Genomic DNA, 23,183 nt, shown 5'->3' on the forward strand with positions numbered 1-23,183 from the left:
TAGAGGGAAGGCAGGTATCAATTACCACCCACCGCCAACTCTTGAGCTACTCTTTTACCAACGAATAGTGGGATAGACCGTAATGTTATAACGTCCCCACGGCTGAAAGGGAGAGCATGTTTGGTGTGACGGGGATTCGAACCCGCGACTCTCAGAATACGAGTCGAGCGCTTGACCACCTATAACACATTAAGAACTCAAAGGGCAGAAACTACAATAGGTATTGTTGAAACGTTTAATTAATACATGGAGTAATAAATTATTATGGCATAACACGCCTTATGCCAGCGAATTGAGATCTCTGATGGGTTTGTTTATGTAGTTTTGAGTTACAGTGAAAATGACAATTTTTAATAAATGTTGGTTTGTTTTGAATTTCGCGCAAAGCTACACGAGGACTATCTGCTCTAACCATCCCTAATTTAGCAGTGTAAGACTAGAGAGAAGGCAGCTTGTTATCACCACGCACCGCCAACTTTTGGGCTACTCTTTTACCAACGAATAGTGGGATTTACCATCATATTACAACGCCCGTACGGCTGAAAGGGCAAGTATTTTTGGTGTGGCAGAGATTCGAACCCGTGACTCTCTGGTTACGAGTCGAGTGCCTTAACCACCTGGTCATGCCGAGCCTTTAACAAATGTTAAAATTATAAATCGTATTCTGATGTAATGTCACACAAACAAACACAATTTAAATACGTAATTAAAATCGAGTGTGTTGGTTTAACAATACGTCGGTTTCATTAAACAAAACTAGTTTCATTACAGACCACTATACCATTTGTTTATATAATATATAAATAGTACAGCTCTTCGGTCTCTAAACCTAATTTAATTGTTAAACTGAAATTCTTAAACCATTTTGTGAATGAATAATTAGAACATTCGGGCTCTTACGGTTATTAAAATAAACGCGTTAATCCAGTGAAGTTTAATTTTTAAAAACGATACGATATATTTATAAATTTAAACAATACAATCAACGTGTTTTTGACAACTCTGAGCGGATTTGCTATCTGATTTCACAAATCAAGAATATATTTTTGAAAGACCAAAAATACAAAATTGAATTACATTAATTTGTCAGTTAAATATTCTGTCTTTCTATTACTTACACTGAAATATGCTAAAATTTGGCAACAAAATTTTATGGTGTTTTTTTTTGAAGTTAAGTGCAAAGCCACACACACAGTGGACTATCTGTGTTCTGCCCAAACTCGGTCTCTAGCGCAGTGAGTTAGCAAACTTGCTACCGTGTCACTAGAGGGCCAATTTCGGAAGAAATGATACTTCGTTTTTCCTGATAAATAAAAGAAAAATTAATTGTGTAGATGATATTCACGAATTATTTTGAATTCCACGGGCACATTTTGCACGAGTTTTCCATCTTTCGATATGGTGCGTGTAATTTAAAAAAAACTCTTAACTTCTTCACACTAACTTAAAATAAAATTTACTTATAATATTTTGTTCAAGTAAAATCTTGAATTTATAACACTTTTGAATCATCATTAATAATAACAAGGATTATCTAACTCTGACTGAAAAACAAGAAGTTAATGGATCCTACTTGTTCAATAACCAGATAGGAAACGTATATTTTGGATATTACTGGTTTCAGTCAACTAGTTAGAAGCAGTCTTTAATTTTTTATTCGCTGAATACAACCAATTAGGAGAAGCTTCTTACTAATTGTGAAGATGAACTAAAACTGTTCTCTCTCGTTGACATAATCATCCCAAAATAAATGGACATCTGGAAATCACCAAGTAATGTTATCTTTAGTTCATACGATAACACCAGAGGCCGTTAATGACATCTGATATGGTGGTGATTTACGTTAAGAAATCAATCTAGCATTCGGTTCGAAAAAAGTCCTTGTTTTGATGATTGTTAATTAGCTTTCTCCGAATCAATGTGTTCATCTGTTATCGAGACCGTATCATACATTGGGCCGAGGTCAAAGTTCAAACCTTCCTAAATAAAATGTGACACCGCTGACGAAATGTTATACACTGAGTAGGTAAATAAGACTGTTATAACGAGCAAAGATTACGTGATGTTCTGATCTTCGGAGATGTATATTCGAATAGAAAAAAATATTAGAAAAACTAAATCACTTTCTCTGTCTCTCGTTTTTGGTAATTATTACCGTTTCAACACAAATGTTTTAGCCACGTATGCTTCACTGGTTTTATTAATTACTTGTAGGTTTATATTGTTGTGTGTAGTAAGCACAATGGGCTATCTGTGCTCTGCCCACCACGGGTATCGAAACCTGGATTCTAGCAGTATAAATCCGCAGAAATACCGCTGTGCTCCTGGGGACCATGGATTTATGAATGCGTTAATGATAGGTTTCCAAATACCACATAAATTGCACAATGTAAACAAACGTACAGTGCTGTGTAAAAGTGTTAGAATAAAGTCAAAAAATTAGATTTCAAGCTATTTTCAAAGAGCAGTGGAAGGTAAGTCACAAGTGAAACATCAAAGTTTTATTAATTTTCATATTTAGTACAACAGAAACTCAATGGAAGTGCTTGAGTTCAGCAATACGCTCTCGTAAAGTTTCTTTGGAAGTAACTTTGGATTTGTCAAGTTTTTGATCTATCAAATCCCATATCTAATCATTTGGGTCGAGATTGGGGCTCTGTGAGGGTCATTGCATCATTTGAATGACTCCAGCAGCTTCTTTCTTAACTAAATGTGTTTTTCTTATAGCAAAGCTACATTGGGCTACCTGCTGTGCCCACTGAGGGGAATCGAACTCCTGATTTTAGCGTTGTAAATCAGTAGACTTACCGCTGTCTCAGCGGGGTACTCTTAGCTAAGTAATTTATGCATAGGTTGAATGAATGTTTGGGGTCATTATCTTCTTGGTAGTAGAATCCTTTACTAATAATACAAAACCCACTGGGTATATCATGGTGGATCAGTATCTTATGGTCCATTATTCCATCTTAATTTCCAATTATTTACTGTCGCCTTAACAGAAAAAGAATTTTAAAAAACCATCGGACTTACCGCTGACCCACTGATGTCATAGTTTTTAGGTGGATTACTATTGGAAGAATTATTTTGTCAGAACTTCAAGTCTAACCAACGTCTGTTAATTATGCTTAATTGTCCCTCAGTATGTCTGCCAACTCACACCGCTAGAAACCAGGTTTCAATACCCGTGGTGGGCAGTGCACAGATAGCTTTATGTTTAATTCCAATCAGTTATGTTTAAAACTGTTGAATGTGTCAATAACATTTACATTCTATGATCTACTGAAAGTGGAAAAAGAGGTTTATGACAGCTGATCAGAAAACATTGGATTAAAATTCTATAAGAATCATAAGAGTTTGTTCGTAACAAAAATTGGTACGTATAGTTTCTTTGTTCTCTCGAATTACTTTTGTTCTCATTAAGAATTCAAAATTGGTTCACTAGAATGATTAGAACTCGCTTCCATTTTTTTAGAAGAACAAATGGGAGGGAGGAAGTTTTTTCTGTTTCAAGTCCCCCCCCCCTTCCATGATATGACGCCACGATTCTGTGCCTCAGTAGAACAGTGCCAAGTTTACGGACTTAAATACTACAATCCACGGCGCACATGGCAGATAGTATACTGTGGCTTTGCTCTGAAATAAACAGTTGAGTCACGTTTTCATTTCTTTATTTGTCTTTTTCTCAAGAGAGTGGTGGTGACCAGGAATGCCACCAGAAGACGAAGACCAAAAGGGTCAGGACAACCTTCACAGAGGAACAGCTGCAGGTCTTGCAAGCCAATTTCAATCTAGATTCAAATCCTGACGGGCAGGACCTCGAGCGGATCGCTCAAATCACTGGGCTCAGTAAGAGGGTCACTCAGGTTTGGTTCCAGAATTCAAGAGCTAGGCAAAAAAAATATCTCTCGAACCAAGCTAAGAAGTCTGGTTGTAAGTAAGGGAATATTACTGTCATTGTTTGTCTGTCTGTGTATCTGTTCAACCATATTTGAGACTTGGTTAACGTGACTAAAATTATACAGAACGAAACTGTTCATCTTTTTTACATCAGGTCGTGTGTTAGCGACTTTAAACTTACAGCAAGAACGAATTTCTCATTTGACAGGTTGTTCAGGTACAGTATTCGTCGCTATAGAAACATAAATGTTTAGGAAGACGAGTCCTTCGTTTGTTTTGAATTTCGCGCAAAGCTATACGAGAGCTATCTGCTCTAGCTGTTCCTAAATTTAGCAGTATAAGAGTAGAAAGCAGCCAGCTAGTCATCACAACCCACCGCCAACTCTTGGGCTACTCTTATACTAACGAATAGTGGGATTGACTGTCACATTATAACGCTCCAACCGCTGAAAGGGCGAACATGTTTGGTACGACGGGGATTCGAATTGTTTGTTTGTTTGTTTTGGAATTTCGCACAAAGCTACTCGAGGGCTATCTGTGCTCGCCGTCCCTAATTTAGTAGTGTAAGACTAGAGGGAAGGCAGCTAGTCATCACCACCCACCGCCAACTCTTGGGCTACTCTTTTACCAACGAATAGTGAGATGGACCGTCACATTATAACGCCCCCACGGCTGAAAGGGCGAGCATGTTTGGCGCGACGGGGATGCGAACCCGCGACCCTCAGATTACCAGTCGCACGCCTAAACCCACCTGGACATGCCGGGCCTGTGAGAATGTTAATAAAGTATTGTTTTTTTTACGAGTAAGTCAAAACAGAAAATCGTTGAGGTGATTGTTTTAAAGTATAAACTAGAAATGCCGTATTTGAGTCTTAACAGTTTTAATGTTATAAAAGAGGAAAAACTGATAGACTACGTAACGGTATATTTTGTATCTAAGGGACATAAAAATTTTTTGTGTTGCATTATATAACAGTAACATTTAACCAGAGACTTACTATACCTTGGTATACACAACAAACAACAGTCGCACCAAACATGCTCGTCCTTTCAGCTGTGGAGACGTTATAATGTGACGCTCAGTCTCACTATTCGTTGGTAAAAGAGGAGCCCAAGGGTTGGCGGTGGGTGATGACGATTAGCTGCCTTCCCTCAAATCTTACAGAGCTATATTAAAGACAACTAGTGCGGATAGCCCTCGCGTAGATTTGCGCGAAATTAAAAATCAAATAACACACAACAAATACGTTTTACAATTGTTGTTTAAGACTCGTAACACAGATAAGTTAATGCTTAGAACTATAAACGGACTATTCTCCACGTTAAGTTACTTTGATAGCGAGGTTTCAGCCCTCTTTCCGGAGCTTTCATCGGACAACAGCACACTGAGTGACGAAATTTGTTGTTGCCCGATGTAGGACTAAAAGTTCGCAATAAATGTATTTTAACATAGACAAAAGTCTGTTTACCAAACGCATGCTATAGTAATCGTGCTTGAAATGTATGTTTTCTAAACCTACGTTAGTTTCACATCAGAATTCAGTGAAGTAAAAATAAAATAGCAATGCTTTTAAAATTTAAATATTTAAATTAACTGAAAACGTTCTCTGTCTTTTCGTACAGCGCCCCAAACGGAAGTGTATTGAATTACTGATTGTTTCATTACGTGAGAGTTTGTTTTTGAATTTCGCGCAAAGCTACTCGAAGGCTATCTGCGCCAGCCATCCCTAATTTCGCAATGTAAAACTAGAGGGAAGGCAGCTAGTCATCACTACCCACCATTAACTCTTGGGCTACTCGTTTTACCAAAGAATAGTGGGATTTGCCATCACATTACGACGCCCCCACGGCTGAAAGGGCGAGCATATTTGGTGCGACGGAGATTCGAACCCGCGATCTTTAGATTACGAGTCGAGTGCCTTAACCACCTAACCATGCTAGGCCTATTAGATGTGACATCCAGTTGAAAGACAGTAAGATAAATACTTAGTTTAAAACATGTTACTTAAATATGATTTTTTGACCCTTCAAATTAATCACTCTTACGTGAAGCTCCTAAGTGAAGGACAGTTAAAGCAAAATATTACGTCCTACTTTTAACATCTTTTGCACGTGTTCTGATGGAAATATTTTTCTTATTATTACTTTTTGGTTTGGCACATACAAGTAAAACATACGTAAAGTGTTTATGACTATTAATAATTTTTAACAGTATTTTTCCTTCTTCCAGCGACAGTTTTAACCCCTGTGTCGTCGGCCACTGTATGTCCCGGATGTGGGATGATGTACTGTTTGTGTTCTAGGCCTTCTCTCCATGCTAATATGGTTCAGGTAGCATGACAATGGGAAACCTATAAGACTGGCAGCTTTCCAGGAACTGTGGAACGGGTGAATGAAGCTGAACAAATAGAAGATTGTTGGAAAGCTGGTAGTGTAAGACTTCCAGTTTCTCTGGAACTGTGTAAAATGTAAATACAATTAAACAGGCAGAGGATCCTTTGGATGCTGGCAACCATCTGAGGACCCGACCTTCTCGGAGCTGCGTAGTGTGAGAATAAAAATGAACTGGTAAAAATAATTATTTAGGTGCTGGCAACCATCAGACGCCCCCGGCTTCTCGGAGCTGCGTCGTGTGTGAATAAAACTGAACTGGTCAAATAATCTTTTGGTTGCTGACAACCATTTGACGCCCCCGGCTTCTCAGAGCTGTATAGTGTGTGAATAAAACTGAACTGGTCAAACAATCTTTTGGATGCTGGCAACCATCTGACGCCCCCGGCTTTTCGGAGCTGTGTAGTGTGTGAATAAAACTGAACTGGTCAAATAATCCTTTGGATGCTGACAACCATCTGACGCCCCCGGCTTCTCGGAGCTGTATAGTGTGTGAATAAAACTGAACTGGTCAAACAATCTTTTGGATGCTGGCAACCATCTGACGCCCCCGGCTTTTCGGAGCTGTGTAGTGTGTGAATAAAACTGAACTGGTAAGATCTTCCTTGGAGGGCTGGCTGCGTGAGGCTTCCAACTTTTCGAAGCTGGGCAGCTTATAGGAGGCTGCCCCGTGTGTATTGAATAAGGCTGAATATATATAGGGGAGTCATGTCAAACTGAAAGCTTTTGAGGAGCTGTCCAACTTTGGAGTAAATCCAAACTGGTCAGTGATCCTGTGAAACACGGACTGTATGAGACTAGTTGCTTTTAGAAAGCTGCCCAAGATTCGCACGATAGACCGAAACTACTGGTGATGTTTCAGAATATCCCGGTACAAAATAATATCTTATTTAATAATATTTAATCATATCTTATTTACAAGTAAATCGTGAGCTAGTGAAGCATGTTCTAGAGCCACGTTCTTACAGTTTCAGTGGATGTGAATTTTATTTTAATAATCAGTGACGATGAAGCTATGTTGGTATTACCTATCGAAACACGTGGTTTGCTCACAACTATTCGATCCCATACTAAACAGTCTATCATCTACCTGGACTTCTTTGAATAGTGATGATATATATATATATATATATGTGTGTGTGTGTCAAAAATTAAAATAGTCATCAGCGATTGGCCACGTCTGTGAATCCTGTACATAAAATGCTTCTGTTTAGGTGTCTATAAATTCAAATGTTCATTTATCTGTCTTTTTGTTTTCGTTCTTCTAAAATTAAAAATACTAACGTGCTGGTTGAGAATTTATGATTTCTGATTATTATTATTTTTTAATTTTATAAAACGAAACATAATACGCCTAATAAATTATTTATACCAAAGCCAGCGTATACTAACGTACACTTATAAACCAAGCGTTATATATTGTTTTGTAATGAACGTTATATAATAACATACATTGGGGTTTGCCCCTATCCGCTGTGGTACAACGGAACGTCTGTGGATTTATAACGCTATAAACCTGGTTTCGATATCCGTGGTAGGTACAAATAGTCCATTACTTAGCTTTATGTCTAACTATAAACAAAGAATTTGGATTTTCGTCTTTGTTTGAAGAGTAGTGGCTGAACTTAATGTTTTCAAACTGATAAAATCCTCTTAATTATACGAATAATTTTATTCTACCCGTTAAGAAACGATTGATAATGATAAAATATATATAGATAATGTTAGCTGTACACATGTAATTAACTTCAGAAATTGTTCTTAACATGTAGTTTGAATGTCGCGCAAAGCTACAAGAGGGCTATCTGCTCTAGCCGTCCCTAATTTAGCAGTGTAAGACTAGAGGGAAGGCAGCTAGTCATCACCACCCACCGCCAACCCTCGTGCTACTCTATTACCAACGAATAGTGGGATTGACCGTCACATTATAACACTCCTATGGCTGAAAGGGCGAGTATATTTAGTGTGACTGGGATTCGAACCCGTGACCCTCAAATTACAAGTCGAGTGCCTAAACCACCTGGCAGTGTCGGCCAGTATCAAATTGAGATCCGGAAAAGAAAGATACCACACACAATAACACTTGTTTCAGTGGAGGTTTACGAAGACAGAGGATACGTAGTAGGTTTCAGAACTTTAATAGGCTGAAATAAAAGGGGACGACATTTTGGTTTCTACATTAAAACAGTGAATAAAAAACCTTTTATTTCATAAACACGATCAAAATGAGTGTATTTACGAATGTTTGTTCGTTTGGGAATTGAGCACAAACCTGCACAATGGAATATTTGTGCTCTGACCACCACGGGTATTGAAACCCGACTTCTAGCGGTGTGAGTCCTCAGACATACTGCTGTGCCACTGGAGGGGGGCGTATTTACGAAGGGAAGCACTATTACTAGTTTCCTGAGATCTCTGCGAGCCCTGAAGAAGCATCTGTTTCAGACTGAGAAAACATAGCGTTTTTAACATAGGAAAATGTTATACTATGTAAGAAGCGTGTGCTAACTACCTACAACCAGGCCAGGTGGTTAAGGGGCTTGACTCGCAATCTGAGGGTCACGGGTTCGAATCCCAGTCACACTAAACATGCTCGCCCTTTCAACGTGGGTGTGTTATAACGTGACGGTCAATCCCAAAATTCGTTGGTAAAGGAGTAGCCCAAGAGTTGGTGGTGGGAAGTGTTGACTAGCTTCCCTCTAGTCTTACACTGCTAAATTAAGGACGGCTAACGCAGATAGCCCTCAAATAGCTTTGCGCGAAATTCTTAAAACGAAAAACAATAACATTGTCATCGATGTATAACACAAAACACAGTACACATTTTGAATGAATTACAATTAAGGTATTAATTAGCAGGGCAAAACATTAAAAGTAACATAACGAAATCTCGTCTTCACATTAGGATTCCATCTTTATTAGTTTAAGTGTTTCACTTATTTTTTATGTATAATTGTCTTTCATGTTGTTTTCTCCCACGGTTTACTTACCTTTGCCAGTCTACTAGTTTCTGTAGATAACATTTATTAACACTTTTTGGTAACTCAAATACCTGAATATGTTAATTTGCACCCGCAGACAACAACACATTAGAATGGTGTCTTAATTAATGAATCTGTTCATAAAATTTAATCGATAAATATATTATAAAATGCGTTCATCTCCGCTGTAAAACATTTAGTATTACACCCAAACAGATAATGTTGCTTCGTATACATTCATCACATACCTTTGATTTTCCCTTGTTAAAAACATTTTCAGTGCAGTGGTCAATGGCCACTTGAGTATTGTAACGAGTTTAGTGAATTACTATGAAACTACAAGGACCTAATATTTACCATGACTGATATATTGTTGTTAAGATATATCTTACAGCATGACCATATTTCAATGACTAAATATTTACATAAACTAAACTTTGTTTCGTTGTTTTCGAATTTCGCCTAAAGTTAAACGAGGACTATCTGCATCAGCTCTCCTAAATTTAGCAGTGTAAAACTTGGGCGGAAGCGGCTAGCCATCACCACCCACTGTCAACTGTTGGTCTACTCTTTTACCAAAGAGCAATGGGATTGATCGTAACATTATAACGCCCCCACGGCTGAAAGGGCGAGCATGTTTGTTGTGATGGGGATTCGAACCCGCAACGCTCAGATTAAGAGCCGAGCGTCCTAACTACCTGGCCATATTGGGCTTATGTAGACGAAACCATCTAATATATTTTTATTACATTACCTGAGGTTATTTCATGAACAAGAATCGTGATTACAGAATGAACAAACATTGTGTAGCGTAAATAGTATACTCGCACACGCAGTTGTTTATAAGCACGTGTATTTGAATAATATACTTAAAAATGTATTAGAAGACAATACTGTTTATTTAAATATGACGAAATTTAATGTACATAAATAAATAAATATAATCCATAGTGAGTCAGAATATCACATTCAAGCTTTAAAGCAATGACCCACGTTCTGCGATAGCTACCATGTTTACACATTATGGACTTGCCTTCACCTAGGATAAATTTTGCGGATACCATTCGTAAAAGGACTGTCAGGACTATCCTAATTGACCAAATGGTCTCTTGCGGGAGCGGAAGCGAAGACAACGCTATCTCGTGTCCAATAATAGTATCATATGAAAAACTGAATATAATTCAAATTTTAAACTCGGTGTAATTTCTGACGTTGTTGCCCCCCCCCCCTCCGAGTGGCTTAGCGGTGACTCTGGAGATTTATAACATTAAAATCGGGTTTCGATACCCGTGTTGAGAACACCAAAACTACATGTACATTTTGTGTTTAACTACAAACAAACAAAATTCGATTTCTGACTGCTACACGTGACAGTGAAATCCATACAAAAAATATATAAAACAAACACTAAATTTAACAATCAGCCCAATTTTGATCACGAAACTATCTCTGTATATTTTACAACGCTCTGTATATCTTAGAACTATTTTCAATTTGTACAAATTTTGCGGAATTAATTTTTTGACTAAATCACATAACAAATCGTACAAGTGACTAGTGTTTATTTGCGTTTGAATTTCGCGCAAAGTTACGCGACAGCTATCTGCGCTAGCCGTCCCTAATTTAGTAGTGTAAGAATAGAGGGAAGGCAGCTAGTCATCACCGCCCACCGCCAACTCTTGGGCTACACTTTTACCAACGAATAGTGGGATTGACCGTCACATTATAATGCTCACACGGCTGAAAGGGCGAGCATGTTTGGTGCGACCGGGATTCGAACCCCCGATCCTCGGATAACGAGTCGAACGCCTTAACACGCTTGGCCATGCCGGGCCAGGATTGACTATCACGTTATAATGTCTCCAAGGCTGAGAGGGCGAGCGTGTTTGGTGTGGCGGGGAGTCGAACCCGCTATCCTCAGATTATGAATTGTCTGCCTTAACCACCTGCCCATGCCGGGCCTGGAGATTAGTGACTAAAAAAATGGATGATTTTTAATAAATTATTGTCAAATAATATTTATTTATTTTAAACGAGGCCCCGGCATGGCCAAGTGGTTAAGGCATGCGTCTTGTAATCCGAGGATCATGGGTTCGAATCCCTATTACATTAAAAATACTCTCACATTCAGCCGTGGAGGCGTTATAACATTCGTTGGAAAAAGAGTAGCCAAAGCGTTGGGGGTGGGTAGTGATGACTAGCTGCTTTCCCTCTCGTCTTACACTGCTAAACCAGGGACAACTAACGCACATAGCCCTCGTGTAGCTGTGCGTGAAATTAAAAAACAAACTTATTTTATACGCAAACAACTTCCAACACCAGGTGAAACCTTACCACCTGCCTGAACGTAAGAATAAGTAACATTTCTTTAATTTGAAATTTTAATTATTGTTGGTGAATATAAAATCCCTAAATCTTTTTAAAAAATGATAATTTTCAGCTGTTATTTTAACAACTGTGGAAATAAATACAATGATATTTATTTCAGATTATATTTTATTTTTTGTGTGTGTATAAATAAGAATACGAAAGTTAACACCAGGAAAAATATAATTATACAGTGTGTAAACTATTAACCCGTTAATGAAGACAGTGATAATTAGCTAAATTTTTTTTTATATTTCGGTAATCTTTCAGCCGCCTTGTAGTGGATCATAGAATGACTCTAAGTTGGTGTTTGTTTGTTTTTTTCAAGTACAAAATATTAGCTAATATATCCCTCTCTTGACCGACTTCAGATCTAATTACAACCGTTGCTATTGAAGATTCCATCTTGTTTCTAGAAAGAAAAATACTTGTTGAATATTTTAGGGACAAAGTTTTATTATTTCAATATATTAAGGACGATACAGAAGTTCTGCACGCAGCACGTTATCAGCTTTGTACCAAGTGCTCTAAACCTAAAAAAAATAATTTAAATTTATAACAATTAGTTCAAAATTTGAACTGAAAGTTACACAAATGGAAGGTGTCATGTTTGTCAGAATAGCTCAGCAAACGATACTTATGTTATATTAAAAAGATGCATTCTGTTAGGCCAAACTGGTATCGAATGGTAAATGGTATAACTTGTAAAATTACCATGATTCAGAAGTACTAAATTAGAATAATAATCCAGAATATGAGAACTAAAACCTTGTAACGAACACTTACAAGTGCACGTACTTAGATGAAGAAAAACTAAACTTACGAATCATAGTGTTTTTAACATAAGACCCTAGTGGCTTTGTAGTAAGTCTGTATGTTGACAACGTTAAATCCAGGGTTTCAGTATCTGTGGAGATGTAGCATATATAACACACTGTGTAACTTTGTACTTGAGAAAAACGAACCTTCAACCTATCTATATTTAATAACGTAACACTGCAACACCACAAAATCTATAATACAAACACCATTCAGCAATGGTGGTAAGAATGAATTCATTTAGATTGATCGACACTATTGTTTGCCAGTCAGAGATATAAAAATACTTTTTAGCTTAAGTACATATGTAGACACTTCACGACAAACAGAATAATACATGTAATTTAACAAAACGTCCTTTCAACACTCACTAATAATTACTATATAAAAAATATAATGAATATATTAGGTTGTCCAGAAATAAATGTCGAAATTCTCACGATAATATTTAGAAGCTGGATATTAAGTGTTGTCGCTTACAAGTGTGTCTTAATTGTCTGCTGTTTCAACTCTAGTCACAATACGTTTCACAATCCCTAAGGCAGCGTGGACAAGAAGGACTTTCATCTGACTTCCCTCTACGACTTCAAACTTGGATGAAAAGCTACCGAAACTAAACGGGACATCAACCAGACATTCTACCATAGATCTGTTACTGAGCGTACAGTTCAGCGTTGGTTTCAAAGGTTTCCACATGGAAATGAAAGTCTTGAAGACCGTGAAGGTCGTGAAAGAAAACCATCCTTAGATGAAAACACATTAAGGGAAGCAGTTGAGACAGATCATCACACAACAGTACGTGAGCTTGCAGAAAAGCTACGCATAAGCAAGTCAAACATTACCAACCACCTGAGTGCGATTGAAAAGACGAAAAAGTTGGATAAGTGGGTTCCATATGAGCTGACTGAAGATCAACAAAATCGGCGTTATGAGACCTGTCAAGGATGACGCTCCAAAAATTGAACGAATTGGGAATTGAGGTTCTGCTTCATCCGCCTTATACCCCAGACCTTTCCCATACAGATTTTCATTTTTTTCAAGCACTTTAACAACTTTTTAAACAATAAACGCTTTCAAAACCAGGTAGCTGCAGAAAAAGCTTTCAGGGAGCTCATTGACCATAGAAACTCTGATTTCTACGATAGGGGCATAAACAGCATCGTTACACGTTGGCAAAAGTGTGTTGAAGCAAATGGTTTTTACTTTGATTAAATCATATTTTACAACACTGGTTAAAACTTTTTCAAACTTCGCATTTCAAAAACAACATTTAATTCTGGACAACCTAATATTGAAATACAAAGCACGAAAATAAGCACTGAAAACATTCTTCAGTATCAGCTATCGTAAACAAATTTTCTGGTATCGATAAATTACATGCACCTATCATAAGAATAAAAACTTCATCTGATAGATACGAATACAACTCTATTTGCAGTACATGTGTGTGTTTTCTTACAGCAAAGCCACATTGGGTTACCTGTTGAGTCCACCGAGGTGCAGTACAAGGACAACATAAAATATTAACACTTTATTAGTATTTAACATTTTAAAAACGAATGGCAAAATACAAAATATAATACGGTATAATTGCGTGTTAAGAGTTTCAACTATCACGTAGTAATAATAATACTAATGTATTCCCAATGACATAACTAAATGATATACATATATACAGTCTCCCAGAGTTGGATGTTACCTATCTGACAAAGGATTTCCAGGGCTGTTCTGGACTTATGGTAGGTCGTCAATGTGTGTGTGTGTGTTGGATGAAGCCATTGACATTAATAGGGAATTACAGACTTTTATTTTTTAGTTGTCTGGACCAAGTAATGATACTCTGGACCAGGATCTATTGGCATGTGTAGCATTTGTTGTTTTTACCGTTTTTTAGAAATTATAGGTGTGGAGGCTATTGTTCGGACTCCTTCTCAGATGGATGTGTAGTCAAAAATATAGAAGCTTCAAGATTTACTGCTGTCAGCCAACTGACAAAGGGAAATGAAAATGAATGGAAACCTTCTATCAACCTGTTTAGTGCCTCCCAAAGCAAAGGTTTTCTTTGGATTAATTCTGATATGACCCAAACTCACAGGTTACTGCGTTTCTGTGAGTCACCGAGCAACTACTGATGGGCATCTCTCCAGATTCTGAGGTCAACTTTTCTGCTCTGGCTATTTGAGCATGAATAGAGTCTTCACTGGTTGAGTGTACATTGGCAGCACAACATAAGGCTGAAATTTATCATCATGTGGTTCCCTGAATATGGATGACTCAGACCTGGAATGGAGAGATGGCTAATGGCAGTTGAGGTGACTCTTCAGATTCCACGTCTAGTCTACAAGAGCCTGTGCATTTGTGAAGTAGGATAACAACATGTCTTCATCCACTGGCTCCCCTCTGGTCAGCCCCCAAAAATCTTGAGGACTGCAGGATATTCTGCCAAAGTGAAAATGTTGCTGAAAATAAATCACAGTTAGAATAAAGTAATTAACCACATAAGATAGAAATTAAAACTCTTAGCTAGTTGAATAGACAAAACAGGCAGAATGGTGAAAATTGGACTATCCATAGAAACTAGGATTAAAAATGCCTTGTCAAACTTGTTTCTACTTGGTCAGCATATTCTAGTATAAGTGAAAGTGATAAAACTGTAATGATTCAGTTACAGTTACAACCTACTTTTAAAGCAGATTCTAGCAACGAAGTGGCAAAGCTAATACCTTGGTTAAGTGGCATTTCTATAAATATATATGCAGCTGTAGTATTCTCAGGTTCACTAATTTCTCTTGAGAGTAATAAGGAAAGTTTTTTTAATTGCAAGAGGTCTGATAGAAAAATTACATAAATTATCTGAATTCGCCTGAGCTCTGGAAAAAAAAAACTGGGCCTGAAGGAAACCAAGTGAAACCATTTATAGTCAGTTCACAAAACCAACAGAAGACGTGTATTTATGGCACTTTTAAAAGAAAGAACTGTTTTGCAAATATTCACCACAAAAATTCAACCAAAATAAACTTTCTTAATTGAAACACTTTCGGCTAGGACAAATATTCTTCTTGTCCAGGACAACAGGGCTGGTAAACATCCTTCTTTAACACAATGTTACTGAAGAGTTCTACCTGAGTATGCAGATGTAAAGACTTCTTTGGATTCACTTCTAGGTCTGTTTTTTATTATCTACTAAAGAAAAATAGTTAGGTTTATGGTAGTTAGAAGAAACAAGTGATTAAACATTAAGACTATCCCATTATAATTCTTAACAGTTTACCATAATGTAAGCTCCATATGGCTCTCTAAAGTTACAATGCATTACACAGATTGAATGATGAGACATGAAACTCATACAAAATGTCTCAAGAGATAAAATAAGTTTTTGGCCTATTTTCATCATCCGATGTTGGTGTATAAAGTGTCGAACCAAGCAATTCCTTACAGTGCTTCCAGACGTTCGTTTCTACATATTAGTGGAAAAAGAAATTAATGCACATCACTACAGTCACTCATATAAAACCAACACAGGACTTTAGTTTGCCCTCTTTCTTATTCAGACTCACTACAAGAGACGGTCAAACGTTTTCTTTTGAAATCTGTATGATTCCCTCCTTCAATATCCAGTGTATCTCTACTGTTACAGAATAGTTTGTCCAGTGGTTGTTTATTGGACATATGCAACTAATATCCATGTGGTGGAGAGTTAGTCTTACCTCACCCTAATGGTCACCGAAATACTCAAATAATGTATCAGCATATTCATCCAATACTTCCATAATTTCTTAACAATATGTTTAATCGAAATTGTTCGCATAGTCGTCGAATAGTGATCTCAAAGATCTTTCAGTTACCAGTTTACTCAAACAAGCAACTCTAGCTGTGCAGTTATTTTCAGCTACTTCCATTTTGTTTATCGAATATTTACGACTGCACAGGCGACCCAGCAAGGACAGGTAGTTAAGGCACTCAACTCGTAATCTGGAGGTTGCGGGTTCGAATCCCCGTCACACCACACATGCTCGCTCTTTCAGCCATGGGGGCGTTATAATGTACGGACAATTCCTCTATTCGTTGGTAAAAGAGTAGCCAAAGAGTTGGCTGTAGGTGGTGATGGCTAGTTGCCTTCTCTCTAGTCTTTATTACTAAATTAGGATATTATTCTACTGAAGAATTAATGTGGGTTTCATCCAGTACAAAGAAGGAGGTAGAGAGAGATCCAGGTACACCGGAACCGACACGTCACATGACTAAACAACGACGAAATAAAAGTATCTGTATGTATATACTAAATATTACACCTCATCATAGTTGGATGAGATCTGTAGCGGTTTTTCTCAAATAAGAGTGTAAATAATCACCTTTATAACGTAGTGGATTTAATATTTTATTTATTTATTGTTTCCTTCCGTCTCAACAACTCGTGTTTAATCAGTAGTGTAAGCATTTCTCACTCATAAAACATATATTTTCTCTTTATCTCAGCTGTTTAATTTAGTAACCACGTGGCAAAGAATGTAATTTTTGTTACTTCAGTTACGACTGAGGAAAGTGCTACGAAGAACCATTGACTGTAAAGCGGTATAATCTTAATAAATGACTGCAGTATTTTTTCAATATTCTTCTATTTTTATATTTTTAAACTTAAGTCCCAAGTTGTGTTTGGAGTTCTACTGAGTATTTGAAATAACTGTGATTAGATTAGCCTTTAGTTTACCGAGAAAAAAAAAAGAAAAAAAGAAGCCATATTCAGTAATGGCAGTATTTTAAATTTTTAATGTCGTATACTGAGAATACAAATATTTCTCCACTGTACTGTCTCTTGTCTTGGAGGTAGAAGCACAAAAACGGTAGGATTTCAAATTCAATTAAAAATGCGTATTACATTTGTACTTTTTTTTTTAAAGAAAGAAAGCCCTTTATTTTCTCTCTATCTTTATTAGAACACAAAATCTACCTGTAAACCTGTTTAATTAAATACTTCACCATATCATATGAAGCTAGTTCTAAAGTTTTGTGATGAATATTTTTGGAATATTAAGTTTTGAATTGTTCATTGCGGCATAACTATTATAAGTTTTATTATTTCAACGTGAGAAATGAGGCCTTTTACATTATTTTGTATTTAGGCCTCTGTGATCAGCCTTAGAAGTTAGGGTAGATTATGAGATACTATAATATCACTCTCTGTAACTTGTAAGGCTTGAGGCTTTACTCGGTAGAGCTACGCAATAAAAAGAACTAGTTGTGGTATTTTAAGTTACATTGTTAAATGAAATCGTAAATTAAACCTATATAACATTATATTTATTTTAGGTTTAAAGAAATTATAAATCTCCCCCATTAAATTCCTGTAATTTGTAAAGTGTTAAGGGAAACTCATTCCATAAGCTAACCATTCCATTACAACTTTTAACTGGAGCCTTGTCATTTCAAAATGTTTCATGTAAGCTTGTGTCCTCAGATCCTGTTGTCTTCAGAATGTAGCAGAAAGACATTAGAGGCCATTATCCTATTGTTTATCCAAATAATTTTTCAAACACCTTTCTGTTTTTCAATGGAAAATAAGGCTTAACTTATCCCCATAAGTTCATTTTTGGATTTATCATGGTAGTCTTTACAATAAATTAATAAATCAGTATTCCGAGTAAAATCTAACTAATGCGTACAGAGATAAATGTCTCTTTGGGTCAGTAACTTCTGGCAAAAAGTTAGCTACCTTTATAGCAAAAACAACGACTACAAATTAATAAATAATGAAAATGATTTAACGTACTAATGTAATGAAGAGTATATTTTCAGGAACGTTTAAAAAGTATGCGTGTAGATAAACCAGTAAAATAATAACCGTTAATAGCAAAAACAAACATAGGCTTTAACTAATAACAGGATTGTTGTAATGATGCAATGTAATCAAAGTTAATGGGAAATTCTTGTAGAAACCAAGATGAGAAAAAATACCACACTTAAAAATTAATTGTTCACAAGTTGATTTTTACAAATAAACATTTGCCACAAAGATCTATTAATTTTAATAAGTATATAGATGATATTTCTACTTGTATGTTTCAATAAAAGGTTTTTATGGAAATTGTTGACAAGCCCAATAGTATTATTATTTATTTACTGCATTATATAATGAATTAGCATGTTGTTCTTATAACTTTACTGATCTAACTGGGCTTAGTTTTGTAAAAGTATCTTTAATATTCTTAATATGGAAGTACATTGTGCTAATATATGACCTTTATCCATAATGGCCTCAGCAGCTTTAGTTGTTTCTGACAAATTCTATTCAGTGTTCATATATCTGACCAGATCTGACTTTTACCTATATTCTGACATCATTTTCATCATATTTAATCATTTGTTTTCTTGTCTTTGTAATAATATACAAACCTTTTATTGCTTAGTACGGATTATACCTGAAGAAGACAGACCAACATTCTGTCAAAACATAGTATGTTCCACTGTCAATAACATTTTTCCTCATTCTTATGAATCATGGTGTGCCAACCAATTATTATATTTAATCTAATTATTAATATTAATTTTAGTATTTTGTCTGTTGGTTAATGAAAATAAATAATTAGTTCTGTTGAATTGTTTATTTTTACTTATTTTTAATTTTTATTTGGTAATAACAGTTTTTTAAGGATCTACAAAGCGCATTGGTTGATATGAAACTATTGTCACAAGATATATTTTAATGTTGTTATTTAATGTTAGATAGAGGGAGCTGTGAACTCTAATAATAAGCTCAAACCTAAAGGTTCAATAAGGTAGGCTTAGAAAGTGTCCTAACATGTTTTAATCTACATTATAAATAGTGATTTTCAAGGTTTGTGCAAGTTGATTTGTTTTACATTGGTTAATATCATTTGTAATGTAAGCCTAGAGTAAAATTCCAGTAGTACAAATGTTTAATTTGTAGTTATGCTAAAGAAGGAAGTAAAGTCATTTGTTATCAGTTAGACTGGATGTTGAATTATATTCACCATCTAATTTAAAGGAACCCTAGCAACAGAATTGGTTACGTTCTGAGTTAACAACTTTTTTTCATTTGTCATTCAGAAATGTCTGTTCAAACTAACCTTCCAAAAGTGCTTGACCATTGGTGGACAGAAGTGTGTTATAAAGTAAAAAAATCTGTGGTGTATTTGGATAACCCCGCAGCTGAGTGTCTACACTGGCATGGTGGCCTGCTGCGTCTCTTAGATGCTGGAGCACTGCATGTGAGGCAGTTGTCTTCGTTTGAGGTGAGCTCCAAGGCCTATATAAATACAATTTCACTCGAAGATGAAATATGTTCCAAAATGTGAACAAAACTTTAATGCTGAGCTGTAATTTTTTAATAAATCTATACAACTATAATATGATAGTAGGGAAAACTCACACTTTACAGATAAAACGTTTTTTGGTTGTGTCATATTATATTTGAATGCACAAAGTTTGTGAAGTTTTAAGGCAGTGGTGTAAATTTAAAGTAATGAAAATGTTTAAGTGATTTATCTGGACTATTTACATGAGAGGTTAGGCGTACTAAGTCCACCCTCAATCTAATGGTTGTGCAGGGTGCCTTAGTAACTGCAGTGCAAGGTGAAATCTATTCCAAAACACCTCTAGTAAAAAGTAAACAACCTTTGAGCCAGCTTTTATGTTCTGATCAAAAGTGTTAAACCAACCAACTTATCTAATAAGAGATACCAGATGTGTTGATGTTTTTGAAACCATGGTAACTATTAAAACTCGACAGAGTACTAGTTTCAGTACTTTAACTGTCTACAAGCTAATTAACATACAAAACCTTAATATGGCATCTGAGGTTTGGATCTAAGGGATGACAAATCTATTCCTCAAATACATTTCTCTTTACATCATTCTTTCTGCACTCACTACCTCCGTTAAACGTATAGTGGCTTCGTTTGTACTTTATTTTTCCTAATATCACTTTTGCTTAGCATAAGGAAGCTTAAATCATATCCCATGTTCATAACGTTATACCATCTACACTTTCCTATCCAAACTTTCATTTTTGCATAGTTTTATTAATTGTAAAGAACTTCCCATATGTATACACATGCCACTCTTAATTATATCTATGAAAGCTAAGGAATTATTTTTGTACTAAAAACATAACTTATGGCATGACAACATTTTGAGTGTTTCAAGTTGAAGCTGTATTAGTCTTTGTTATAGCTTCACTGGAACCTACACAGTTGAGTTAACAAAAACATACTACAGAGGATCAGAAACTCATAGCCAAAGAGGTCTTATACCTACAGTTCTAACATTTCTACTTGTTAAAACTATCACAACATTCCCTCACATGTAAATTTGTTAAGAGATAAAAAATTACCAAAGAAAGGTGCATGATCGATACCTTCAGAAGGTTAAATTTCATCGTGGGTTACCTAGCATACCTTTAGTAGCATAATAAAAGTGTTTTTTTTATTGGTCTTTTTTAATAATGTTATATAATTTTTTTGTCTCTCAAGTGAAGCATACTTGGTTTATGTTTTTACATCACAAAGAATGTTGATAAAAAGTGTAATTTTTTTTCTAGAATTACTGCAAATTGTAACAGAAAACCTCAAATTTTGTAACAGTATACATCTATTTAGACTGAAATTTATTATTTGAATGTTCTTTGAACTTTGTTTAACTACTTTTTATGCCATATAAATTCTAAGTCAAATGGCAAATGTTCAGTTCACAGTAGGATATCAAGGACTTGCATGTGTACCTCATAAAAATTATTATTTATTTTACTTTATTCAGCTTAAAAGTTTTCAATTTTCACATTTTAGTTACTTTTGTAATAATTAATAAAGAATATAAATAAAAAACAAGAAATAAAGTACTTACCCTGGTCTTTTTTTGTTTTTGACTCTCAGTGTAACTCAACCCTACTTTTTATACTAATTTTACTGCTTCATTAAATAATTTCTGTTTGATCAAATAATGCACCAAAGAACACAGAATAATAGCATACAAAAATAAAACAATATTCCGTAACTGTTACAATTTTTTTTAGCTTTTCATATGTGTGAATAAAAAATTCATTTGTCGACGTGTTTCATGTGGGAATAAAGTTTGAACTGGAAGGAAAATAGACAATTCTCTATACAGACAACAAAATAATATAATGTGTCATTTGTAGAGAAAACTGTTGGTTAACTTGTGGGTATAAATAATATAACGTTAAATGCCAGAGAACTATTAGTAAGTTCTGAAAGAGATATGACAGGTGGGCATAGCTATATACTCTGTTTCTAAATAAGATTGAAAGCTATATAAATTATGCTTTGCCTGAATGACAAGAACATTATAAGTAATCTACATTAAATTTCATAGAGAAGAGAGAGATAACAAACGTCACAGTTCTTACTTATTCTTGGGAAAACTAAACATGTTTTTCAATATGCCCTTATAAAATTAAGAACTTAAAACATTGAAAATACTAACCTTTAATTTATTATTTGTGTTCTGATGTTGAGCTATTCTTCTAGAGAGATAATAAATTAGATTAATTCATTTTTTTGTAACCCTGTGAAAGATTATGACCTGCACTTTGACCTATCCACGTTGAAAGGGTTAATCATGTGTTACGTACATGTGGCTTTATTTTTGTGTAGTCTATTGTCATTGAAAAAGTCTGTTAGGAGTTGATTGTGGACAGTTGTGTGTAAACTGCATGTTGTCTACTTTGTTATGTTACAAAGTTCGAAGAAAACGACTCGTGTGTCAGTTATAAATTTGGTTGTCTCAATGTGTTCTAAGGTCCAGTTTACACCATTTCTTACAGATATTGTGAAGTTAAATATTTAATACAATGTATTAAAACGTGTAAGCATAATTGCTTTGAATATCTTGTGTAGACAGGATCAGAAAGTGAGAGAAAAGCTGTCTTCGTAGTCAGTGGGCCTCTTTATGGAGAACCACTTCACATTATTCAAGACATTTTGAAGTATAGCAGCTTCCAGTACAGTGTAGTTATTACCAGTTTCTCTCCCAGCCATCATGACAATAAACAGACTTATTACAGTGTAGAAGACAGGTTGCTAGAGTGGATGGGTGATATGGTAAGTTTAAAAACCTTAATTACAATAATTATGTTTTGTTATGGAAACTGCAGCTAACAAGAAATAAATCTCACCTTTGAAGCCATCCTGAATATTTCAGTTTTTAATAACATCAAACTTTTCAGGACGGAAGTGTCATTGTTCTTTCTATCAGCAAGATGTTGAGAATGTATCCATCTGCGATTTGTAAGTATCAGTAACTTTCATCGGAATCTCACGTTTGTGTCCACTAAAGTTTCTGCATTGAAAGCTGCAGTTGGTACTCTTATTGATGAATCTACCATCAAACAATATACTGTTGGTAAACAACTTTTATCAACTGGCCTTAAGCAGTTAGAAATGAGTCGTGTATGCTTGAATCATTGCAACTCTACTAATTTAAATGTACTAATTATTTTCTCACAAAATGATTTTTAATACTTTTATTTAAAATAATTTACTTAATTGTGAATTTTATCATTAATATTAGATCTGTTGGTTTAATTGTTAGGCCAGCTTTCAGTATTTAAAGGTATGACATAAAAAGTTTTGTATTGCTTTGAAAATAGGGTTTTTGATGTACTTTTATATGTCTAGTTCTGCTTTTGAATAAAAGACCTTTATTTTTCCCATCTTTTCACAGAATTAGTTCAATGCAAATATCAAAGGAGAG

The 23,183-nt window shown here is 35.5% G+C and overlaps 2 protein-coding genes across 2 annotated transcripts in view; both read left to right on the forward strand.

The window, feature by feature from the left end:
* LOC143227982 (LIM/homeobox protein Awh-like) overlaps positions 1–7,522 on the forward strand; it is a 53,752-nt gene extending 46,230 nt beyond the window's left edge. The window contains exons 3-4 of the mRNA XM_076459334.1: positions 3,688–3,930; positions 6,128–7,522. Coding sequence (XP_076315449.1) covers positions 3,688–3,930; positions 6,128–6,237 — 353 coding nt within the window. The 3' untranslated portion in view covers positions 6,238–7,522. The remainder of the gene's footprint in view (positions 1–3,687; positions 3,931–6,127) is intronic.
* A 9,445-nt stretch (positions 7,523–16,967) lies between these two features.
* LOC143227983 (sec1 family domain-containing protein 2-like) overlaps positions 16,968–23,183 on the forward strand; it is a 39,439-nt gene continuing 33,223 nt past the window's right edge. Inside the window, exons 1-3 of the mRNA XM_076459335.1 lie at positions 16,968–17,296; positions 19,521–19,705; positions 22,328–22,531. Of these exons, the coding sequence (XP_076315450.1) occupies positions 19,523–19,705; positions 22,328–22,531 (387 nt within the window). The 5' untranslated portion in view covers positions 16,968–17,296; positions 19,521–19,522. The remainder of the gene's footprint in view (positions 17,297–19,520; positions 19,706–22,327; positions 22,532–23,183) is intronic.

The sequence above is a fragment of the Tachypleus tridentatus genome, chromosome 10 (genome assembly GCF_004210375.1).
Source record: "Tachypleus tridentatus isolate NWPU-2018 chromosome 10, ASM421037v1, whole genome shotgun sequence".
Taxonomy (NCBI): domain Eukaryota; kingdom Metazoa; phylum Arthropoda; class Merostomata; order Xiphosura; family Limulidae; genus Tachypleus; species Tachypleus tridentatus.